Source organism: Euprymna scolopes, chromosome 3 (assembly GCF_053919585.1).
Source record: "Euprymna scolopes isolate OS-2025 chromosome 3, ASM5391958v1, whole genome shotgun sequence".
Taxonomy (NCBI): domain Eukaryota; kingdom Metazoa; phylum Mollusca; class Cephalopoda; order Sepiida; family Sepiolidae; genus Euprymna; species Euprymna scolopes.
The window spans coordinates 173316529-173341078 of record NC_136484.1 but is presented as its reverse complement, the minus strand read 5'-3'; the positions used below and the strand labels follow the sequence as shown (position 1 = coordinate 173341078).

General features: G+C 29.4%; 1 protein-coding gene across 1 annotated transcript in view; it reads left to right on the top strand.

The window, feature by feature from the left end:
- Nucleotides 1-23185, top strand: part of LOC145260310 (ephrin-B2-like) — a 366406-nt gene extending 343221 nt beyond the window's left edge. Inside the window, exons 4-6 of the mRNA XM_080118201.1 lie at nt 3421-3576; nt 4592-4738; nt 6854-23185. Of these exons, the coding sequence (XP_079974327.1) occupies nt 3421-3576; nt 4592-4738; nt 6854-7020 (470 nt within the window). The 3' untranslated portion in view covers nt 7021-23185. The remainder of the gene's footprint in view (nt 1-3420; nt 3577-4591; nt 4739-6853) is intronic.
- The last annotated feature ends 1365 nt before the right edge of the window (nt 23186-24550 follow it).

The window sequence follows — 24550 nt, the reverse complement described above, 5'->3', positions numbered from 1 at the left end:
CTGGGTCAGAGCGGACCTGGGAGCAATGGCAATTAAAAGGTGGCTCCACACTCCCCAAAGCCCGCAAGCTGGGGGCCTCACCACTGGATATAGTTTAAGGTCATATCCAGGAACCTGAATGTGTGTGTGTGTGTATATATATATATATATATATATATAGAGAGAGAGAGAGATTTTAATTTCTGCTGTATCATATTAATGTTGAATAAAGTTTTTATTTACAAACAGATCAATACTAACATAAACCTTGAGCAAATTTGAATTGTGGAGGTTTAATGGACAGCTTTTACAGAGAGATACAAAGAATTAGTTAGGTAAAAAATATTTCTTAACTTGCGAAATGAAGAGTGATGAACTCGGCAATCTGTTTTTCTGATGACCTATTCACTTTGGTGCTATTTTGATGTGCAAAGATAAGGAAACGGTTCAATCTGGTCATCTTAATACTGCAATACTATCAGCTTTCGGTGTAACTGAAAACTTGCAGTCATCGATTATATTGGCAATGACGTTCAAACATCGATCCTCCTTGCCAAGATAACGGCTAAGATGAATTGCAATGACAGAGATAAATGCCGACACGACTTTGAAAAGTCGTGAGCTGTCAACTGATGAGGTTTTGATACACAGCCCTTGATTCTTCTGAAATCCCTTGTATTTTGAATAAAGAAAGTACAAGATAAAATGTGTCACTATCTAATTTAATAGCTTGGTTTGGGAATTGTCTTTTATAGTATACCAACCCTTTTAATGATGTATAATATCGAACCCAGCCATTTTTTTTTTTTTTGTAACAGTTCAAGTTAATATTTTCAAATATTTCATAAATTCGATTTTTTAGATTAATTTGTTTATTAAATCGTTATGTTCATGGTAGATGCTCGACTTAGCTCTAAACTCTGATTCCACCCCTGTAACATATAATTAAAACAAAAAACTTTTATAATAGCAACCATTAGAAATAATTTTCTTTTCTTCCTTCATGTAAACAGAACTTCCAAGAAATTAATCGTTACATACCTTTGCAGCACATTGTAGATTCTGCCGGAAAGGAGTCCAGGACAAGGAATAACTCGGGTCACTTTTTTCTGTTGAAAGAACTTTCCTGGAAAAAACGTGATTGTGATTCCCGTTCTGTGCACACGTTCTTCTTTTTTATAATGAGTTTTCCTTTTCCTTGCCGTGACGTTACTTTGCACACAGCTACCATACGCGCGTCCGTGTTGTTATGGAAATAAGTCTTTTTATTTACGAAAAAACATGGTTCTAATTTATTATTGCTTTTAAACAGCTTAAGTATATTCAAATGTTAAAGAAATAAAGTTTTGAAAAGTAATTTTGCAGAACAAAAGAATTAAATGTGTAAATACTGATCATAGTTGTTTCTGTAACTATTAATGGCCAAACTCAACATCGCTTAACTTTAGTGATCTAACTAGAACTGGTATACCAAAGATTAGTGCAAACATTTAAAGATTCTTTCAATATGCATAATTATTATAGTAGACTATCAGTCGACTAAATTGGTTTGACACATTGAGCGGAAGTATTGTTGGATGAGAAAATGCAGGTAGGAAGGGAGACAACCCAAGAAAACATGTAGACTTAGAGACTGAGATTTCAAATAAAATGCCTAAAAATCGGAATTCAGAAATAAGATGATAAAATGGATTGATTCATAGAAAGTTGAATTTCTCCTTCCTTTTTAAAGACAAAATGTAATTTTATTCATTTATTAATTTCAAATATAGAATCCTTTCATATACTAAGCTAAATATTTTCAAATATATATATATATATATATATATATATATATATATATATATATATATACTAGCTGGCCGCCCGGCGTTGCCCGGTCGTATAATATGCTTAAACGTGACATTTGAATTTATGCAGATTGTTTAAGTACTGCTTAAGTATTATAATAGAATCAATTCTCTATTGATTATAACATATTACCGGGAATAATTTTCCCGGTGGACTGATAAAAAAAGCTATAAAATATAATAATGATAATATCGTTCATCAAATTCAATCTATGTTAGTTTACAATATCACGTCAGCTGATATTTGACCTTGACGATGAATGCCCTTGAAAAGACACTTCTAATTAATGTTTTGTTTTAAAACATGCGAACTAAGAAATAATTTGCGGCGATTTCAAATGGCACCTCTTGTTTTATAAGAAAAAATTTAAATAAAATGGTGAGGTATACCCTGGCTTATGCCTGCAATCATTCGATCTGTAGTTGAATGCTCTACCACGCTCATATCTCCAGATTACAATATATCTGCTTTTTTTTTTTTAGGAAGAAATTATTTGCTGAAATTGTATTATTTCCTTTGGACGCTGTAACGTAAAATATTCCCCTGTAGAAATTCTTTTTTATCCATAAGAGGAGGAAGATTATTTTTAAGATCTGATTTTTTTTTTTATACTTATTGGAATAATTTCTGTACAAAACATATCTAAGAACACTGCTAGACATATGCATTACCTCTGTGTAAAATTTGTAAAAGATAAGCTCAGCCGTTTCGGAAGCTATGAGAAACTCACACGCAAAGTGACCTTTACATGATAGTAGAGATGATGGGAAGATTCCAATATTTTTCTTGATTTCGATACAATTATCGATTACCATATAATTACCGATTCCACTTTCTTGTAATATCTCTAAATATTTTCCTGTAGAATTATTTTTTCCCGATTCTCATAAAAACGCATGTTAAATGTGCAGATATTTTCTCAAACGTAAAAAATGGAGAATGATCTATAGATTTTATTTTTAAGTGTAGTTTAAAATTATTAACCATTACTACCAGCAGCAGAAACGATTTCTTTAAAATATAATCAAATAATTAAAAGAATCGCTTTTGGCATCGGTAAAGTGGCGTAATTATCCGATTCTGACACCGATTCTAATACCCTCCAAAGTTTTAATTTTTCTCGATTAATCGTCTCAACACTAATATATTCACACACACACACACATATATATATATATATATATATATATATATATATATATATATATATATATATATATATATATATATATATATATGAGCAAACAGTTAATAAAATATGTTAAAAAACACTTTGAAATGAGTTAAAAACATATTTAATCTGAATAGGAAACACTAGATAAATGGATAGTCCTTAATCCGCGGAGTTTCGAAGAAATACTTTCCTTCTCATCAGAGGATAGGAATTAGCAAAATGCGGGATCGGATTTTGCATGCAGAAGTATTTGATGAAACAACAAGTAAGTCAAAGATCTTACTTGAAAACAAAAGTTAAGCAGAGGGAATATGGTAAAGAAAAAGGTGATTACACACAAATGGATATATATATATATATATATATATATATATATATATATATATATAATAAATAAATGCAATTTTCCTTTCTAGCAACATCTGAAGGCCCTTACAGTGGAATTGCCAACCAGTGGGGTGGTGCCTGCAAACGCCGAGGAATGCGCCTACAACTTGAGGTCTGCTGTTTATCATCAACAACAGCTTCTAATGGTCACAGACCAAGATACACTGCTGGAAAGCGCACAACATGTAAGTTTTTTTTACTCTGCTAACTCTACTTTTTACATACATCTGTTTTTAGTAGTTCTGCAGTTTATGGATCATATTGAAATAGTTATTTCGAAAACCATTCTTAATATGGAGAGTTATTTGACTTTTTAAACGAATGATACTAAGAAAATTGAATTTAACTTAAAATCCTTTCTAAAATAATCGCACGGTCTGTAAACAAGTACCATCTATGTCCTTTTTTCGATCAATAAAACGTTTTTGTCTAATGCTTAGACTCAATTTTCTGTATTATTCTTTTAAACTAAGCAGAAATATTTAAATATAAATATGAAATTAACAACAATCACGTAAAATATAAAGCAATTAATAAATTTATTAAAATTATTATAACAATACCTGAAAACTTAAATAAAATAACCAAAACTTGCCATGAATAAAAAATATTATTAAATTAATAAAAAAATATATTATAATAAATATATTTATTTAAAAGTATACCTAACCTTCTATAAACTTTTTTGAATTATAAAACCAAAAATATTCCACTTGTTATGAATGTAAAAAAATGAATAAAATAATACTAATTAATAAAAAATACTCGTAATAATAAAAAAAGTATCATACTACAAAACATAATAATAAATTTAATAATAATAAATAATACATTTAATATTCTGCTTAATCTAATTATTTTCTGCAATACAAATATCGTTTGTATAATGGTTACCTTGTGGCGTTTCTTTCTTCTCTGTAAGTTGAAGGAACGTTTACTTTTTGAGGAGGGGTGGGTAGGTGGGAGGGTGTTTCTCCAAAATTATACAAATATTTTTCAGCTTTATTTATTAGTTGCTAAAAATTGATAAATTTCTATAATAAAAAATCATATATATTGTTTTGGCCCATCTCCTCTTTCACTATTCCAACATTATTATTTATACATTAGCAATGTTGCAAGCAAACTAACGTTGAAACTCATTTTTAATTATTAAACAGACAAATCAATTAAAATACCTATAATTATCTTTTTTTGTAGTGCCAATGAGCTACACGAAGCGTATTAGTACCACAACCCGAAGAATCCCCACTACCACTCGTCCCTGGACTACGACAAGACGATCAACCACTACAACTAGGACAACTCCCAGAAAACACCTGCCTAGCTTTGATACAGAGGTTGTTGGTAAGTACTAACATACCTTCTTTTTTGTTTGTGTGTGTGTGTTTCCAACGAATACAATATTTCCAAAGTTAATGATTCTGATTTCATATTTGTATTTAAATTATTCGGGCTACTATTTTGGACGATGTAATATCCGGCCTTCTTCAGGTGTATCTTATCTAACTCTGGGGAATCTATATGTCGAATTTGGGAATCTCTACGGAATTTTGAATGGAACCCTTTATTTAATCAACAGGGGTAGTTAAGCATTCAGAGTCACTTCAAAAATAAATATCGTTTTCTTTTTCTTTTGTTTTTTTACAAAAAAAAAAAAAAAAAAAAGTGACTAAAATATTTTTAGGGATTGACTGGAGACATCCAGAATGACACAATTAGACCGACAGAGTTTCTCAGCGACATTCTTGGTCACATCCAAAGTTTGAATCTGAGATAATTGTTTAGTCCTTGCTACCACAATTCAATTTTTCCTCAATACTTTATTCCATTTTTTTCAGTGCAGAGAGACCATTGTCATTTCCTCTTTGGCCTGATTTGAGGCAGTTTTGTTGAAATTCGAGGACTTTAGTAGCGGAAGTAATTCGTATCTGCTTGCAGCAGAGAGGATGCCAACTGATTCATTGACATTATTTGACACTGTTATTCTCTGCGGGGAAAAATATATGAGCAACACAGAAACTTTTGTTCTAAAAAAGAAATAAATTTATTCTGAAGTACAAGATGGTTAAAAATTAATGGAAGTTTTGTGAAGACTACTAATTTTTTACTCTTAACAAAAGCACAATATCTTTCAGATTATTTTTCATTGTAACAGAATCGAAATTAACTTGGCTTTGGAGTTGATAATTCTTGCAATATAATGTGTGTGCAAACTACCAAACTACTCTATCAATTTTTGGTCTACATACTTGAAACTTGATTTATAGGGGATTCAAACCTGGGGAACAAATTCGATTTGGTTTTTCAGGTAAAAATAGCAGCTTAGGGTTCAAAAGTAACTTTGGAATGCATGAAACGACTTAAGGTGCTCTTCTATGCATGTGCGAATATAAATTTATATGTCAAAGTTGATTAATTTTTTTAATTTTTATATTTGTGTCCCTAAGTCATATAGTAGCGAATAATGTTTGAGAGTTAAAAGCTTTAGTTTCTTTTATAACTGATGGCACTTTTTTTTAAACATCACTACTATATATTGCATACAATATAATAATCAATAGGGAATTGATTCTATAATAATAAATACGAAATCTGCATAAATCAAAATATCATATTCAAGTGTATTTTACGACCAGGCAACACCGGGCAGCCTGTTAGTATATTATAATTATATATTTACTGATATATACATTTAAAAAAAAATCTTATTTTTCTGTGAGTTAAACGAAACTTCCATGAGTAGAGCTTTTTTTTTCTAAAAATTACCTGTCTGTGGAACGTAATATTACGAGGCTACTTCTCAGGTGACTGCAACGTGATAATTATCAAGTCTAATTCTAACTTAGTCTAACGTCTGTAATCGGCAAGGTGTTTGTCTTGACATCCATCTAACACAAACTCTGTTAACTTTTGCGCTGGGTTAAACTTTTTTTTCATATAATTTATTTCCCTTAGATTTCAATATATTTTGAATTACGTCATATATAAATTTAGTGGAGATGGTAATTAATAAAAACTGAAGAAAGTGTTCAATACTGTTGTAGAGCAAATATGCGTTTTATTTTTTATTACCGTATCTTTCTGTTACGTTACGAGGACGCTACAGACGGCCAAAAAAACGGCCGTGTAGCCGAAACAATAATGTAACTTAACAGAAAGATACAGTAATAAAAAATAAAACGTGTATATATATATATATATATAAATTTTGAAGTTGTTATTGTTCAGAGTAACTAGTGAAGTATAACGATTTGCTTCCATACAGGCAAGACCGCCTGAAGAGATCTCTAGTTTCTAAAAACTAGCTGACTCAAACATGCTCATGACTGTGTAGCAATATATTACTGTTTATGTAAAAACAAATATATGCATGAGTGATATATAGAGGATATTATAATGGGTTTTTTTTCCTTTGCTTTCAATATATTTTAAATTGCTTATTTTCTTTTTCTCTCACAGCTCCAGACCACAAGCACAATCCTGATATGGGAAACAGGAATTCCGACATAAACGCCACTGGTCCGAAGAACATGGGTCTTATAAACAGTTCTGCTTTTCCTCGCTACTCATGGACTCTATTGTTTGTTCTAATTCATGTCTGCCGGTGGGCGCTTCTATCACGATAGTCCTGTACATAATGCACATAACTTCCAGGTGTTTTCAAAACACCAGTGTGTCGCCATTGTTGTCGGAAAACTTTCCACATGCAAAAAAAAAAAAAAAAAAAAAAAAAGAAAAATTAAAGATTCTGTCCACCAGAATGGATGGCAGGATTCTTCGTTTCCCTGTTACATGCCCCCATCGATATCAGGTGGCTGTTACTAATTCCTATTCTTGCCATGAAAAGAAGAAAAAAGAAATATGATTAAAAAATAAGAAGAAAAATATGATTTAAAAAGTGTAAAATGTATATATAAATTTACATGTATATTTATATGTATATGAGAAAGAAGACAAAAACGAACTCTGCTATAACTAAAATATATATATATATATGTATGTATATATATATATATACATATATATATACATGTTTATGTGTATGTAATGAAAACGAACAAAAGAAAGAAAGAAAATGAAAGATTTTTGGATAAAACAAAGTCATGGTGCTTCTTAGTTATTTCCCCTGAAAATGCAGTCTGTAATTTAAAGTCCGAGTGAACATCTGTTAAATTATGGGGGTTGTATCACTCATGAAATATGACCTTGTGCCTCTCTTTGCTTGATAAGTTTACTGAAACATTTTAACTTTCATGTTTATAGTGTTCAATTATTGAGATTAAAGAGAGATGAATCAAACAAAGTAAAATAAAATTGCGACTGTTTTTTTTTTTTTATCCAGAACTTGGGATTTCAGCAAAGAAGCATCAAATAGCTGTTTAATTTTCTTTCTTTCTTTTTTTTTCTTTTAAAAAAAAATATATATATATATAACAAAAAAAAAACTGCTGGTTAAAAAACAATCAAACTGCAAACAACTAACATACATGGCTATTTACTTTTTTTTTTTTTGTTTCTGTGCTTCTTTTGAAAAAGAAAATTTAAAAAAAATGTTTAATTTTAGTTGGAATATTCACAAGATTGACCCTCCCCCACTTTTCCTCCAATCACTCCAAAAAACCCTCTCACCCCAGTACCTGTTATACTTTCTACACTCATGACCATATCTTCTCAGTGAAATCTAATTATCAGATCTTAAAAAGTTCTCCCCAGACGTTACTCATGACACCAGATTAAAAAAAAAAAAATGTGAATTTGCAAATTCATTTTATTGTATGCAAAATTTCAATGATATAGATTTTTTTTGTAACAATACAATATGGGATCGACAGAAATAAAACTATAAGTAATCCTTGTTTTTAATACCTCATTTCCCCTCCAAATTTTATTTTCAATCTCGATTAGTTTCTTTTATATACATATATTAACGTATGAGTGCAGAATGATGCCATTTGTCATATATAATTATTTCTTGTATTCACATAAAATGTTATAAGGCGATATAATATTTTATGTATAAATTATCAGTATTTACTTGAACTGTGCTCAATGCGTGCATAGACCTAGGTAATAAGTTATGAAAGTATATGTCAATATGGAAGATTTTGTGTAGCTTAATTGCAATATATTTTCATGATTTACTATATATATCTCCTTTTCTATACTCCTTGTTTAAATTCCACCTGATGTTGACTACTCCTTCCTAGATGTTTCTTTCTTTTGCCATTTTATTAGTAAATAGTTAATAAATTTATATTCATAGTAAATAACTATAATAAACTTGGTGATAACCCATTCATTGTGAATTATTCCATTTTTGTGTACAAATTCTACCCCATGTTGGTATGGTTGTGGTGATTTGCACCCACTAACCAAAATATATTGTCATAAATTAAAACAGTTTGTCTAGAAACACACTAGAAAGTTAATGAATGGTGTCCATGAAATTCTATCAGCTACAACAATTACACTCCAACAGATTTTCAAACGAAAGACAAAGAACACAGCAATTTGGGGAGACACTAAGGGAGGAGAGGGAGGGGTGGGGGGAAGAAACCTGTAAAGACAAAACAATTCTGAAAAAAAAAAAATTAAAAACAAAATAAAGAAAACACAATTATGTGCCAAGTAATGTTGTATCTAATTGTTGATACATCACAGAGGGGGGACTCTTAGACATTCCATACAGATGATAAAAACGATAATAATTACTGCATTTGTGTAACTGCTGGTATCAACAAATACGGCCATTTTTCTTTAAAAAAAAAAAATACAACAATTAAGAAAAGAAGAATTTCTTCAAAAAGAAACAATGACCCACACAAATTTGTTTTTCTGTGAATGAGTCCATGTTTATAGAAAAATGGCCACATTCTCCAAAGACTTTATACTTGTAATTCACGAGATATTACAAAACTCTCATAGAGAAGAGAGAAGCCATTTTGTGGAACGTATTAAATGTGATATGGATTCTTAAAAAATACTTAATATATATAAATATATATATTATATATATAAGTAAAAAAAAAAAAAAAAGTCACACATGACCCTGTAATACTTGGCTTCTTCATCAGGGTTAAAAAACAGAAACAGACTCTCTCTCTCTCTCTCTCTCTCTCATGTATCCCAGAAAAGAAAAACAACATAAAAAACAGTTTTCAACAAAATTAAAAACACTGATTGATGAACACGAAATAAAAATGAATATATATTTATAAATGTATGTGCGTGTACATTTATATCGATATATATATTTGTTTAGGTACACTTTATAAATATAAATATATATATATATATATATATATATATATATATATATAAACTAAAACAAACAAACCATCTCCCTCAACAAAACGATTAAAGAACAAGTACAACTGTTGAATGTATATACCGTATTAATACTGTACAGTGGAATTCATTGTCCTGTTGATTTGTAGCTAGTTCATGAGGTTCCCAACAGGTGCTACAGAATTTATCTAGAGAAAAAGACCAGACCAACAAAACCACCCGATCAACAAGTTAGTAGTCAAAGATCACATGGCGGCAGCACTTGCAGCATCCTCCATTTTTGTTGTTATTGAAATCTACACCTTTTCCCTCTGCCCAAATGAAAATGTTTTCGTTTGCCCCTGCTGATAACTTTTTGCTTTTCTGTAAATTTTTTTTTAATTATTCATATATATATATATATGCATATATATGTGAACCCCTGGTGAACAGACAGTCACACAAGTTATATATAAATGTATAGCTTATCTGTTGTTTCACTATATATATAAAAAAAAACTTTAATTTAAAACTACAAGCTGACTACCGTCCAGTCATATTAACACAAAATACCTGCATCTAAAATTTAATTTCGTTTCTAATTCTTTCGTTTTTTTTTTTTTTGTTTTTTGTTTGTTTTCTTTTAAATTTATAATTAATTCAGCTTTCGTTAATTTTCTTTTCTTTTTTTTAAATTATTGTTATACAATTATTTGGCTAATTAAAATAAATAATTTTAAAATTAATTTTTTTTCAATGGTACAGCATATATTAGTCAATATATAGAAGTCTCTTTTGTATGTTAAACAAAAGCATAAAAAGCCACAAAGACCATTTTAGAAAGGGCACCTGATATAGATAATTCGTCTCCAAAAAGAGCAGATGTGGTCCTGCCTGAGACTATTTTCATTATATATATATATATATATATATATATATATATATATATATATATGTGTGTGTGTATGTGCATAAAAAATATTGAGGATGGAAAAAACAATTAAAATTATCACGTTGTTCTACTTCTATATTAAAATTTAATTAAAGATATAGCCTATGTCTATCCACCCTAATTTCGATAAGTCAACAGTGCAAAGGTTTATTCCTCCCTCCGTATCTCTTATTGACAATATATATATATATATATATATATATATATATATATAGGGAATTTGTTTAAAAGAAAAGAAATGGTCTGTGGATATAAAGAAACTATGTAAAAATATTAACACAAAAACGTAATTAAAATGTTCATTGATTTTTATATTTCAACAATAGTGCGCCTCTTAATCATGGAATTCTATAAATAAGACCCGATATATCAATGACCATTTTAAGTATGATTTTGTGTTAATATTTTTACATAGTTTGCTTCTTGCTGACCACCCCATTCTTAAACACACCATTTCATATATATATGTGTGTGTGTGTGTGTGTGTAGGACGAGCACTAAAACACTCCTCGATGTCAGTATTGTTTATTCTTAATAACTGGTAGTTATAGTTGCATGATCTCAAAGTGTCATGCAATATGGTCATCATTTCAAGGCTGTACACGTGCTCTTCTGAAACTGAATGAGTCCTTTCCTTTGATCACCTATGTGTCTCAATAAAAGTATTGGACCATCTCAGAATGGGCTTACATAGCAAGTGGAACCACTTGAAACATGCGCATGCTCATAATTGTTTTGCTGTGGAGTGAGTACCATTTTGAATTTCACTCTGCTCTGCTTGTGCGGAGGAAAAGAGAGTCAGTCATCCACAAATAGAATATGGATTTTGTATGGTCACCATATGTATGAACATATTTCAGTGAGTTTAAACATTGAAATCAAGAAGTGGTTTTGTGCTCACACACTATATATATACATATATAATACATTATATATATATATAAATGCATATATAATACACATCTAATTCTGTCGTACAAGAGTAACAGTGAAAAATAAATTATTTCCAAAAACAAACTGCTTTCTTTGATTGTTTATTTCTATCTGCTAATGTCGTTTTTTTTTATCCATCAGATTTTTAAAACAAAATTTCGCCAGCAAATTTGAGTTTCTTTATTCATCTATTTTTTTTATCCTCTTCCCTTTTAGTGACACAAAAGAAAAAAAATGCAAAAAATCATCAAGTCTTCCTCTCCCAATCCTGGAAAATTACAATTATCGAAACTCAGTTTTCGTTTTTTTTTTTTAATTTTTTTTTTATTAAATAATTTAGCCGTTATGTTTTTAGATGTGAAACACTATGACTTTGAAACAAGCGAAAATCGTAGAGTTTAGCTGTTCTATAAAAATGCAACGAAGCTGACTAAGGATTGTTTCTGGAAGCAGTCTCATTTTCACGCGCTGGAGCAATAACAATTTTTTATTTTGTTTTATTTTTTTTTTTTTGTGGGGGACGGGGGTCATTCTAGAAAGGTTTACGCAATTCTTGAAGCAGACAATAAATTCTGACAAGATTTCTTTGAAGTCTTTCATCGATTTATTCAAGTGAATTCAGCAGACGTTGACTTATTTCTTTGCTTATCTCTCCAAAAATTTTATTTGAATTTTCGTGATGATTACGAGCCCAAAACAATCAGCTTACTTTTTGTTAAAAGAAGGACAAACAATTCTTCAATGTATTTTTAACACAAAGACTCGTCCCTTCGCCTTTTTAGGCAAGACCTAACTGTAGTGTCCATTTTGATACTACAATTAATCTTTTTTCTGTTATTGAAGGAGACATTTTTGTAGACTGATATTTTGATTTTTTTTTTTTTTTTTTACCAATACAGAGTGTTTCTTTTATGGGGACTGGATTTTCCACCCATTAAAAATTGACCTTGACATTGTGTCTAGACTTTCCCTCGTCATAGATATTCAGTAGATAGTTAGTGACAAATAAATTAGATATAATGCAACAAAGCATATAATGCATGTTTAAAATACGTGTTATTTACTGCTTTTATATATTACATCTAGATCTTAGGGTTAGCAAACTCACGTTCAATGTTTTCCATTAAAAAAAATAAATAAATATCATGAGAAGGCTTTATTACCTTTGGATTTCTTTCCATAATTGGTTCAACTAATGTTATATCTATTCCTGGTTTAAGTTCGCTATCTCTAACTAAACTACACTATTAATTCTATTATTTAGAGGGACTGGTGAAGTATTCATTTGTCATGGTGCCATCCTCCTAGGCCTTACCTTCTCTTGCCACAAATGTTTGTTAGTTTAATTAATGAAATACCAGTTTATTACTCCATAGTCTCACTAATAGTATTTTAAAACCTAATAATGATTTGGCCTATCTTTGGTAATATTGTTATTTAATACAAGAGAAGAGTAGGAGAGTTAGAACAGCTTTTCTTAGAAATTATTAGTCCGTACAGCTGAATTATATATATATATAAGTGAAAGATTATATTAATAGAAAACATGTGGGCTCTTTGTATTTTCATAACACAAGAGATGGAAAAAAACGTATCTGTTCAGTTTTTAGGCAAAGTAAATAATACATCACAACTTATTAGAATAATACTTTCTATGTTTTTTTTTTAATTTGAGGAAATTTGAAATATTTGTAACTTTATATTTCCACGTGAATATTACCACTAAAAATAAAACTTATAAATATTAAAACAAAAAGCAGAATGAAAAAAAATCCGTTTTGTTTAAATCTTTTGATAATATATTAAAAACTGATTATGTAATGCTGTTCTAATAATTAATGCTTATTTTTGTTTTATAAAGGTATTTGCATATGGTTGTATAAGCTATTGCGTATTAGAAGTTAAATTCAGTGATCTGTGCACAGGTAGGATCCGCAAAAAATAATTAACAAAAAAAACAAAAAAACAAAAAAAAAAACGACACTTGTATATACGTGGCATCCTTAAAATTAGGGTAGCCGAAATAATATTGAAAATTCATTGCTTTTGTTAAGTCACTGCAAATATTTTTTTTAAACTATCAACAAAAAAATGATTTAAACGTCCTGTCTCTATAATTGTCTAATTTAGTATTCAGTATAAAATCAATCGAGATAGAAGCTGGCAGGTGGCAAGCAATTTTGATGGTACGAATATTTGTCATGTTTTGACTATTAGTTTATAATGGAGATCATATTTATAAATCTGGGAGATTAGGATAATATCCATTGGGTGTGTGCAAACGTGTTTCATTTTCTTATCACTGTTTCCAGTTGTGGTTTTATATCTCTGACTTTTTCAAAATGGCGTCTTTTTGACATATTTTTTTAAAGTACAAGTTAATGATATAATCACCAGTTACTTGGCCTTTTGGCTAGGAACAAAGAGTAGTATCTGTTCTGATGCTTTACTTATTCTATTCTGTTCTCGGTCAGTGAAGGAGAATTCTTTCTAGACTGAGGCAATTTTTATTTTTGTTTCAATCTCGCGTACCCCTTTTGGGTAGATGAATTGTCTCCACATTAAAAACCGACCCTGTGTCTAACTTTGCCCTTGTGGGGAGGCAAGTAAATAGAAACAAAACCACTAGTTAAAAATTGTTGGGGATATATATATTATATAATTTTTATTTTATTGAATAAACTTGTTCATTTGTTTGTTTTTCTTTATTTTTACCCCCCAAAAAATGGCACTGCACTTTTTAAATTCAGAAAAGTTATTGTTATTGTTGCCTCCTCAAAAATTAGTTTATTTAAAGGGCGATAACTGCTACATAATCCAGAACTTGAAGACACAAAATAATTTTCTAAAATTGTCTCCCAGCTTGTAAAATTTATCAGTGTGCAATGACAAGGCTGTTATAGAGATTCACGTTTGGGGATAGCGATGGTGTGTGTGTGTGTGGGGGGGCAGAGTATATCAAAGGCTGCCTGGAGTCATGGTTCTTTATTAGTTTGCAAGGAAGCTGTTTACTGTCTTTTGTATTGTGGTTATGGTGTCTTATTTCTTTCTGATGTGGAAGTTTAAGAGAAAATAGAAGGGAATTCCATCTGCTAATATCCTTAGATCTGTTAGAACCAAAGTTCTTTAGATTTAATGTTCAATCCAGTGATGTAATCACGGCACAATCTGAACAATAAGTACTTTAAAAGTAAGATAATCTTTGTGGGATTGTCAACGAATACAGAAATAAGTTTTGTGGCGTTTCAAAAATCAAGAGAAACTAATTTTTTTTTATTTAGTTTAAAACCTAATGGGATCAGTATTTGCAAGAATAAGTTAATTTAGACAAGTTACAATTTGCTATGTCTATTATTCAAAGAACCAAGATTTTAGCTAGGAGAAAAATACAGTATAGGGTGTCTCTTTTGAGTAGCTGGATTTTCCCTACATTAAGGCCCAACTTTGTGTTTAACTCTGCCTTTGGGAGGCAAGTAAATAAAGACAATCCGTAAAGGCTTATGAAATTGAAATTTTGTATTTCAGTCATTATAGTTTCATCACATATACAAATCAAGATTTGCTTTATTTTGTGTGATTTAAAAATATCAACGTATCAAACTGGAAAAATTGATTAAAACTAATGAGGTTATGTTAGTTGATAGGTCCCCCCCCCCCAATCATGACTGCAGGATTCAGAAGAACAGCTATGTTCCCATGCATATAAATATCTATATTGCTTCGGTTAAATTATGTTAAGTGGTTTAGAGTCCTGGTATCTTTATTCTAACTATATTTGGTAGGGGGGGGGTTAGTATCCTTAGTTCCTAATGAGTTTAGGTGGTCGACTAATGATGAAAACTTTTGATGGTAAAAACAAACAACTGTGATACTTGTATTAATTCCCACTTTGTAATTTAAGTATCTAGAGCCTTTCGAAACAATTCTTTAAAATTATATGGATTAATTCTTTTTTTTATTATTATTATTAGATATATCCCTCGTCTCCTGTACAAACTACAAAAATGTAAGGTTTCTCCAAACTTCAGTATTAAACCCCCAAAAGGAAAACACATTCCAAATAAAATTAAAATAAAAAAAAATGTGTAGGTGTTGTTTTATTATTTTTCTGTTTTTTTTTTTTAATCTTATTTTATTATTTAACTTATGTTACTGTGTGCACACACTGGTTATTTTTAATGAATATACCTTTTTATTTTGTTTTTTTGTTTGTTTTTATATGTGAGCTTGTGTGAATGGTCACTTTTTAACCGGCACATCTCCTCTCCCCACGCCTCTCAATTATCTATTCACCGTTATGTGATGACTACTATGATGATGATAAATGTTGGTGGTGATGGTTAATGCCAATAAAAAATAATGTAATAAAAAAATATAACAACTGCTGCTGCTGTGTCAAACCTCAGAAAAATAAATTTAAAAAAAATCTTTTAAAAAATTATTTAAAATGGAACATTTACCTGGCTGCCTCTTTTCTTATCCCAATTTTCTAGAGAGTATGGATTTATTAATAATTGGAGAAGATTGGCCAATTCTTGTTCCATTTTATTTTGTGAAAGACCCACTCGTCCATTTCTGAAACAGTAAAGTAAAAAAATAAATAAATAAACGTAACCACCATTTTTTTTAGAGGTCCTACCCAAATCTTTATATATTTCTTTTTGTGTCAATTTATAAAAAAAAGGACCTGTATAGTTTTTTTTTTACCCCTATCCCAACAAAAGCACCAAATTTAAAGATACTGTTTCAAAAGAAAGAGAAAAAAAAACATTTCTTTTAAAACTATCTCAGTTGTATATAATGATGAGGAAATAAACACACACACACATAAAAATACGATAATTAATCACCCCGATTCCCCCTGAAAAAAAATATAAGCAATTTTTCTTTCCTTTTTTATTGTGAATATTCTGTAATTATTTTTATGTATTAGAAATCCTTTGAAACTTTATTAAAATTTAAGATTATATTAATGCTCCTTTTTTATGTAGAAAAATATTTGAATACTTTCATCTTTATTTATCATTAATTTAATTAAAACGAAAATATTTTGTCTCATTCCATCCCTATTTTTCAAACCTTCTCATCTTATTTCTTTCTCTTAAAGAAAGGAAAAGAATTAAAAAAAATGTCTGATAGTTACGTGTACATCAATTATCTAACTTATTAAATAACCAAAGTGACTTATGTGAACAAACAAAACAAAAACAATCCTTTCATCGTGCTTTTTTTTATGAATGTATGCATATTTTCAAGGTCTGAAATAATAAGTTCATGTTGAAATATGTTAGCAAGGGAGATATTTGACACTTTATTAATAGTGTAGTTTATAAGAACTGATTCATGGTTAGAAATAATCAGGATTTTTTCATGACTTAAGCCATACTCCTTACATAATAATGATAAAGTTGGATAAATAGAAGTAGAGAACAAAAAGGTTTTTAAACTTTGCCATTCTATGGCATATATATATATATATACACACAAATAAAATAAAAGATTAGGAATAAGTTACAAAACAATAAGGAAAAGGGAAAAAAGAAAATTATTCTGATGTCATGAAGTTAACTTGTATTTAATCGCTCCTCTTAAGAATGTTGAGCTTTTGTTTATATCTTGATAACTTTTTCTTTGTTAACTCTTTAATAACATAATTGTTTGATTGTGGAAATAATTATATATATTAATAGGTCATCCATTCATTACTGGAAGACAAATTATAGTATAATGATTTAATAAATATTCCAAATTTGTTTAACATTACTTTATATATACAATTGTTTCTGCCCATTTTCAAAATATACAGATTTTTCTTTTATGATAAAATCAAGAGGTTTTCAAATTTCACTGATTAATTGTTTAGAAAATATCTTTAGATAAGTGTATGCTTTGTAGATAGGCAGAAACAATTGTGTGAATAAAAAGATTTACAACAAATTTTGAATGTTTATTCAATTATTATGCCATATATATATATATATATATATATATATATATATATATATATATATATATATGGTATAACGTTAGTTTTTTTTTTAAATAGCTAACACGAGGTTAAATATTTAAATAATTTGCACTTTATTTCAAGTACTGAGGTCAAATTCAAAGAAATTCTGATATTTATTGTAGATATCAATAGATCCATTCGCTGACCAAAGCATTCTTAACGAATCTATGAGTATAGTTTAGAGATTTAAAATAATAAGGGATAAAGTGAGTATATGAAATAAAGGAACCAGAAAAATCCATGCGTTTTATATATATATTTTTTTTTTTGTGGAGGGTACATTTAGCTTTGGAAAAAATACTAGTGTTCAATAGCGTAATATTGTATTACAAATAACACTATTAATTAAATCGGCTACCGATACTAGCGGTTTCATGGAAACAATAGAAATTAGGCTAAAGATTTTAATTAAAATATTATATGGAAACTAAAATAAATACAAATATTTCATAATAGATGTCCAAACAGTTAAGAATGACCTTCTAAATATGTATTCAACTTATAGTTTTTTTTTTCTTTCTTTTTTTTATTTTTGTAAGCGTGCCCTTATCTGCTTAAACATAAACATATCGAAAACTTCATGCACCATCTATTAATATTCCAATGGTTGGATTGGTCAACCCTGTTTGATGTGACCTGTGTGTAAAAGTAAGGTTATAGCATCTGGCAAAGAGCGTTCCTTACAGTTTACAACTGCAACAATCATCACCATTATTACTGCTGAAGAAATGTGAATAAATTGTACTGCTACTATAATATATATATATATATATATATATATATATATATATTAATTAAAAAGAAATAATAATAAAAAAAAACAAACAGGCTTCGTATCTTCCAGAAGATCAGGATTATATACTAGTTGGTTGCTCCTGATATCAGAAAACAATAAATAACAAAAGAAAATGATTTCTACATAAAAACTAAACAAAAGAATGTCTTTGAAAAAAAATAATAATTCATTACACATCTGTTACCCTTTTTTTCTGTACCTATTAAACCCAAACCTCATTTCTTTTCTGTTTGGATTTATATTAGCCTAACCCTAACCTCACTCACCAAATTTATAATTCTACACATGTGCACTAAAAGACATTATGAAATTTCGTCCACACCAAAACAGTTCTTGTTAAATTGTATTGCCATTTCCTTTAATTCTCTTATGTATGGTTCTTTGCTGAGAAAACAAAAACAAACCCTAAAACGGTTTTCTGCCTTTCAATCCCATTCTTCAAAATGGTGACATGTCGAACGTAGATTCAGTTTGTAATGATGGGATCTTGAATTCATAACAAGAAAAAAAAATCATAATAAAATAACTGTTGCCTTTTTTTTTTTTTTTGCTAAAAGTAACAGATATTTTCAATGTTTCTTTTATCAAAGAGTGGTTTATAAAGTTTTAATGAATTTATTAAAAACAATCCAATAAGTACAGCTTTTTTTTTTTAGCAGAAAAAAAAATAGTTTTATAGAATTAGACAAATATTAAAATGAAGGTTTGTGGGTTTTTTTTTTTTTTTTCATAAATTGGAAGCAGTTAAGGCCTTTATTCAAACCGTAAATATATTTCTTTTGAGAAGGATTACAATATAAAATTTCAATGTATATTTGCATTTAGTAAAAAAAAATATTATTTTAAGAATTAAATAGTTTTCTCATAAAAGATGTTTTTCACCTAAAAAAATATTTAATAATCTTTCTATGAAAAATATAATAAAATTTTATAAGAATTAAATTAAAATATTGTAAAATACTATTTCTAATGTCATTGCACAAATCAAATACTGCCTCTTTAAAATTATAAATCATCTCTGTAGTTATCATCGGTTAAAATTTATCTTAATCAATTAATAAATATTAAAAAAGTAAGATTTAGATATGTTAACATTTCTTAGTAATTAAAGCATTTTCCAAACCAAATACTTTAATATATTTTGTTTTATTTATTACAAAAATAAGTCTATAATTAAGTTAAGATAGATATATTTTTAAAAACTTCCCTATTCCAGTTTTTTTTTTTTCACCTAAAGAAGAAAAAAGTGATAATGAAAATCCTTTTGATGTAAAATTATCTTAGAATAAAATTATAAACTTTTTTTTAATTTCTTATTCCTGGTGTTATTCTTGAAATCAAACTTCTACCTCTTTACAATTACAAATCATCCTTCGTGTAAATAATCGATTTTGTTCCCATGAATATTTTGTATTTTCTGTATTAACATAAATTTCAAATGGAAGAATTAGTTTTAAATGTTGAATCATATACAGTGTATCCCAAAATAATGTGTCCCTCCATTATAACTCGTTCAATTCACCGATTTTGACGGACAAACAAAACTGATGATAAAATCTTCATGTATCAGGTCTGATGTTGCAGACATCAATGATCATGGCTCATCAGTCCCCTCTGCATTCGGATCGTTTTTATCATGATGTTCTTTGCAGTAGTAGGCTGCAATTACTTGCTATAGGGATAGTGTTCGTACAGAGCGGGTACTCTTAATCATTGTACTTCATTATCATTTGCCTAACACAACGAAGAGTTGACCAATTCTTGAAGAACCCATCAGGCTGCTCAACAGTTCATCCATCACCTGCTTGTCCTGATCGGAAGGGTGTACTTATGTGGCTATCGGAGGGAAGGAAGCACCTTACTGTTCCTGATGATGAAAGTGCTTCCAACCCGCCACTCTATACAGCATCTAGTATTCCCAAAAGGTCACCTATCTTGTACTGGCCAGGCTTACCGATGCTTAACTTCAGTGATCTAGCAAGAACCGGTGTGAGAGAATAGTAGATTAAGAATACACAAGTATACATACTGAGAGTAAAATTAACTTAAAATAAAAGGTAAAAACAACAATGCAGAAAAAATGCTAACAATCATCGAAGCAGAATGTGGCTAAGTACTAGAGTACATGTTGCAGGGCGTTCGTAGGTCCATTTATGCATTGAACAGAATGAGCTCATTTTATGAATAATTTGACATTATCCCAAATAACGTTTACCTATATTAAACGTTAATTTACTCTCAATATGTTTCTTACTTTTCTGCCAATCTTATTTAATCTAGTAAATTTAACGAGTTATAATTATTCAAAGTGTGTATACATTATTTTGGATACCATATATATGTATGTATATATATATATAAGAACCAGTTTAAAGAGAATGTTCATTTTTGTATTCATTTATGTAGAAAATTACAGTTTTATTAGTTACCATTTCTTTTTCTTTTTTTTAGATTTTGTAAAAAAACAAAAAACAAACAAAATGTCTTTTGTCATAGTGAATATGGACCTTTAAATTATCTGTACAACTGCCCAGTAATGTTTTATGATAAACAATTCATTATCCCCCAGTACATATTTTCTCTGAAAATAAACTAGACACACTGCAAATAATTTTGAAAAGCAAATAATATGAAGAAAAAAAATGTATGAATTTAAACACAAATCATTCTTGCCAAATTTTAAAGCACTTGAAAATAAATTTTTAAAAAATTTTTAAACAGATTTTTTATTGTTGAATTTTTTTTTTTATATAAACTTAATATCATTTAATTATTTAATTTTTGAAAGAAAAGAAAACAATCCCTTTTAGTATGGTGGATTAAAAAAAAAAAAACGTTTTCTACCTTTTGGTCTGTAACTGGAGCAACCAACGTTTTAGTTTATATTTTTGATTATGTCTTGGTGTTTGTAATCTGTTGCTTTAATAGTGAGGGACCAACATTTGTTTCCCATTTCCCCCTCCCTCCTCCATTAACCCTTGACACTCTGAAAAATTATCCTTCATTAAGTACTACATATAAAAACATAAAAGAAAAATTAACCCTCATGCCCACCCCATCGAAGTTTGCATGCATCATCTTGCCTAAGTTTTGAACATGGCTTCCTTACTAAAAGGAGGCTGCATTTAAATGCGGTATCCAAGCTTATTCAGCTGATTCTCCTTAATACAAGCCGTTATTGGCACAGGTGAGAGCTGATTGGCAGACATTTAGACCTTGGGCCAGTCTTTCACATCCCCATGCCCTCGACGGTCAGATCATTTATGTATTTTGTCAAATCACCCGATATCCAACAGTGTCAATGTTTCACTTTTTCTTGTGTTCTAAATGGAAGAATATTATTTACAAAAAAAAAAAACAAAAAAATAATGAAATCAAATCAGTTACAGCTTTATATGAATAACCTAAACTATTATTTAGACCAATTCCTGCTTTGGAGAAAATTCAGTATATACCTATGCAACCGACTTAAAATATTAACGTCTACCTTCACAGTTTATGGCTTAAACGCTGATAATTTCTCTCCAATTTTTTTCAGGAATTGTCTTGTCTGTAACGATAACAACAAATTCCAGCTTCCCACTTGATTCTCCTTTCCTGTATCAGACAAAGAGGGTCAATTTTCTGATGGCTGGGTCAGTTCTTTCTTCAGAAGGAAATTTGATTCATTTTTCTTCTTACTCATATAGGACCCAAACTTGTTATATTCGTCCAATCCCCTATGCTGAGGCGAATTAATACTGATATTTTAATGCAAGAACATGGATTGGAGAATAGACAAAAGAAAAAAAAACAGTTTAAATGTCATTGTAGCAAACAAACTTACATAGCAATTCTATATTTGCAGATTACGTGAGAAGATTGTAAATAATAAGGACCGATTATACCAATAAAAATTAAACAAGTCGAAGTTCAGAATAGTACACATTTGATAACTTGTAACCAAATAAGACACATAATATCAAACACATAAGATATAAATTCTCTTCCAAACTAGCCATTTATAACGCTTTTTAAGTCAGCCTTTTTTTTCTATAAAACCATCTTCTCAACAATCGATATTTAATACCGGCTACAACATACCTTGGTAGCCATTAAATGTCGATTTTTGTTTTATAGGAGAAAATACTTTGCTTGTCAGGTAATTCTAATTTATATAATATGAATTGTTGTTGTTTTTCAACTGTTTTAATTTAACCAATTAATTAAAATTCAGTTAAAAAATACATTTTCATAATTATTTTTCTGCTATTTTGTTGGTCCCCTGAACCCTGTATTCCCTTCCCACTCCTTAAGATCAAAATGTATTATTGTTTGAGTAGGATGTTTATAAATGAATCAATGTGTGTGAATGGACTGAATAAATATTTTCTTGGGACTTTGTATATATGTCAACTTCTTTGCTTCTCTCTAAATATCAAAGAATACATATTCGAAAAGGGCAAAACAAAAATGTCCGCATAGGTAAATAAGTTAGAATTGAAATTTAAAAATAAATGAATAAAATTTAAAAAAAAAAATAATTAAATTCCAAAATAAAATCTAAACAAAGGTGAAATGCACCTCGTGTGATGTTGTGGGCTGCCCTCCCCTTCCCCATCTTAAAAAATTAACAACAAACAAAACATCTGTTCTCAAAATCACTTTGGTTATGTTAACGCTGTCTTCGGAACAATCAATAAAAAATGTACCTATCAAAATCCCGTGATAATGTTTGATCGAATATTTTGTAAAATAATCAAGTTTTTCTTTTTTCCCAATTTTTTTTTTCATTTTTTTTTCAAGCAAAGGTGTAAATCTTTTCATGTTGAAATAAAAGATGACTGACCTTCAGCAGACTTGACTTGATTTTTTTGTGTGTTGATTTAGTTTAAAAAGTCACATTTTTTTTGTCCTTTAATATAAAATATAAACGATGTTGCTTGACTGTGGAAATAATTGTAATCTCTCACACTTTGATTATATATATATATATATATATATGGGTTTGTATTACTGTACACATAGATTCGAAAAAGTTGTCAAAAAACAAATATATAACAAATAAATGTTATCAAAGGCAAGATAAGTTACTCTTCTACCAAACTGGATATATTTTTCGTGTTTTTATTCAATGTAACATGTTTATTCAGCTCGAAAACCATACTGTGTTTACCGATGTATTGGAGCATTCAAGATGGTGTCTTATTCTCTCTTTAACACGGTAAGTGTGGGAAAAGATGTTATAAATAAAAAACTGGATAAATACTGTTAAAAACCTGCTCAATATATGTTAACGTGACATAGGTTGACATATATTCGGCGGGTTTTTAATAGTATTTTGTATAGTTTTTTATTTATAACACCTTTTTCCAAACTTACGGTGTTAAAGAGGGTGTGAGACGCCATCTTGAATTTTCGAATACATCGGTAAACACTGTATGGTTTTCGAGCTGAATAAATATGTTACATTGAATAAAAACACAAAAAATATATCCAGTTTGGCAGAAAAGTAACTTATCTTGCCTTTGATAACATTTATTTGTTATATATTTGTTTTTTGACTTTTCGTGTTTTTATTCAATGTAACTTTTTCGAATCTATGTGTACAGTAATACAAACCCATATATATATATATAATTATTCAGGTACCTACAGTTATTTGTGGCTAAGTTGATGGAGGCTCATTAAAAGTAAAGAGAAAGTTTATCTCTGGAAGAAAAGTTGAGAGGTTGAAGACCAAAGAAGTAGGGGTTCAGTTATCGGATCAATTTCAGGTGTTGGAGACCTGTCAGTGGACGAAGTTGAAGGGCAGTCTGATAATCGGACTTGTTGGTGGAGGAAAGCTCATCCAAGTCATAGTATATCTAAGAAGATCAGAAACAAGTTTACTGAATAAAAATATATATCTGCTGGCAAAGAGGACAGTAAGAAGAGCAACTAAACTGGGTAAGCTAGCTTTTCAGCTATATTACATAGGGATGGCCAGAAGAATAAAATATTCTGAATAGTTAAACATTCTAGCAAAGACAAATGTGGATATTGTTGCAGAGTTGTAATTTTTACAAGAGTCACCACTTATCAAGGTCACTGGAGCATAAGGGTTAATAAGTGTACAGTAGTCATTGGGACAACAGCGTAGTAATCATTAGTAGTTAGAATTTGGTATTATTGGATTATTTAAGGAGACGGCTCAGCAAGAACTTGTATACATTGGAC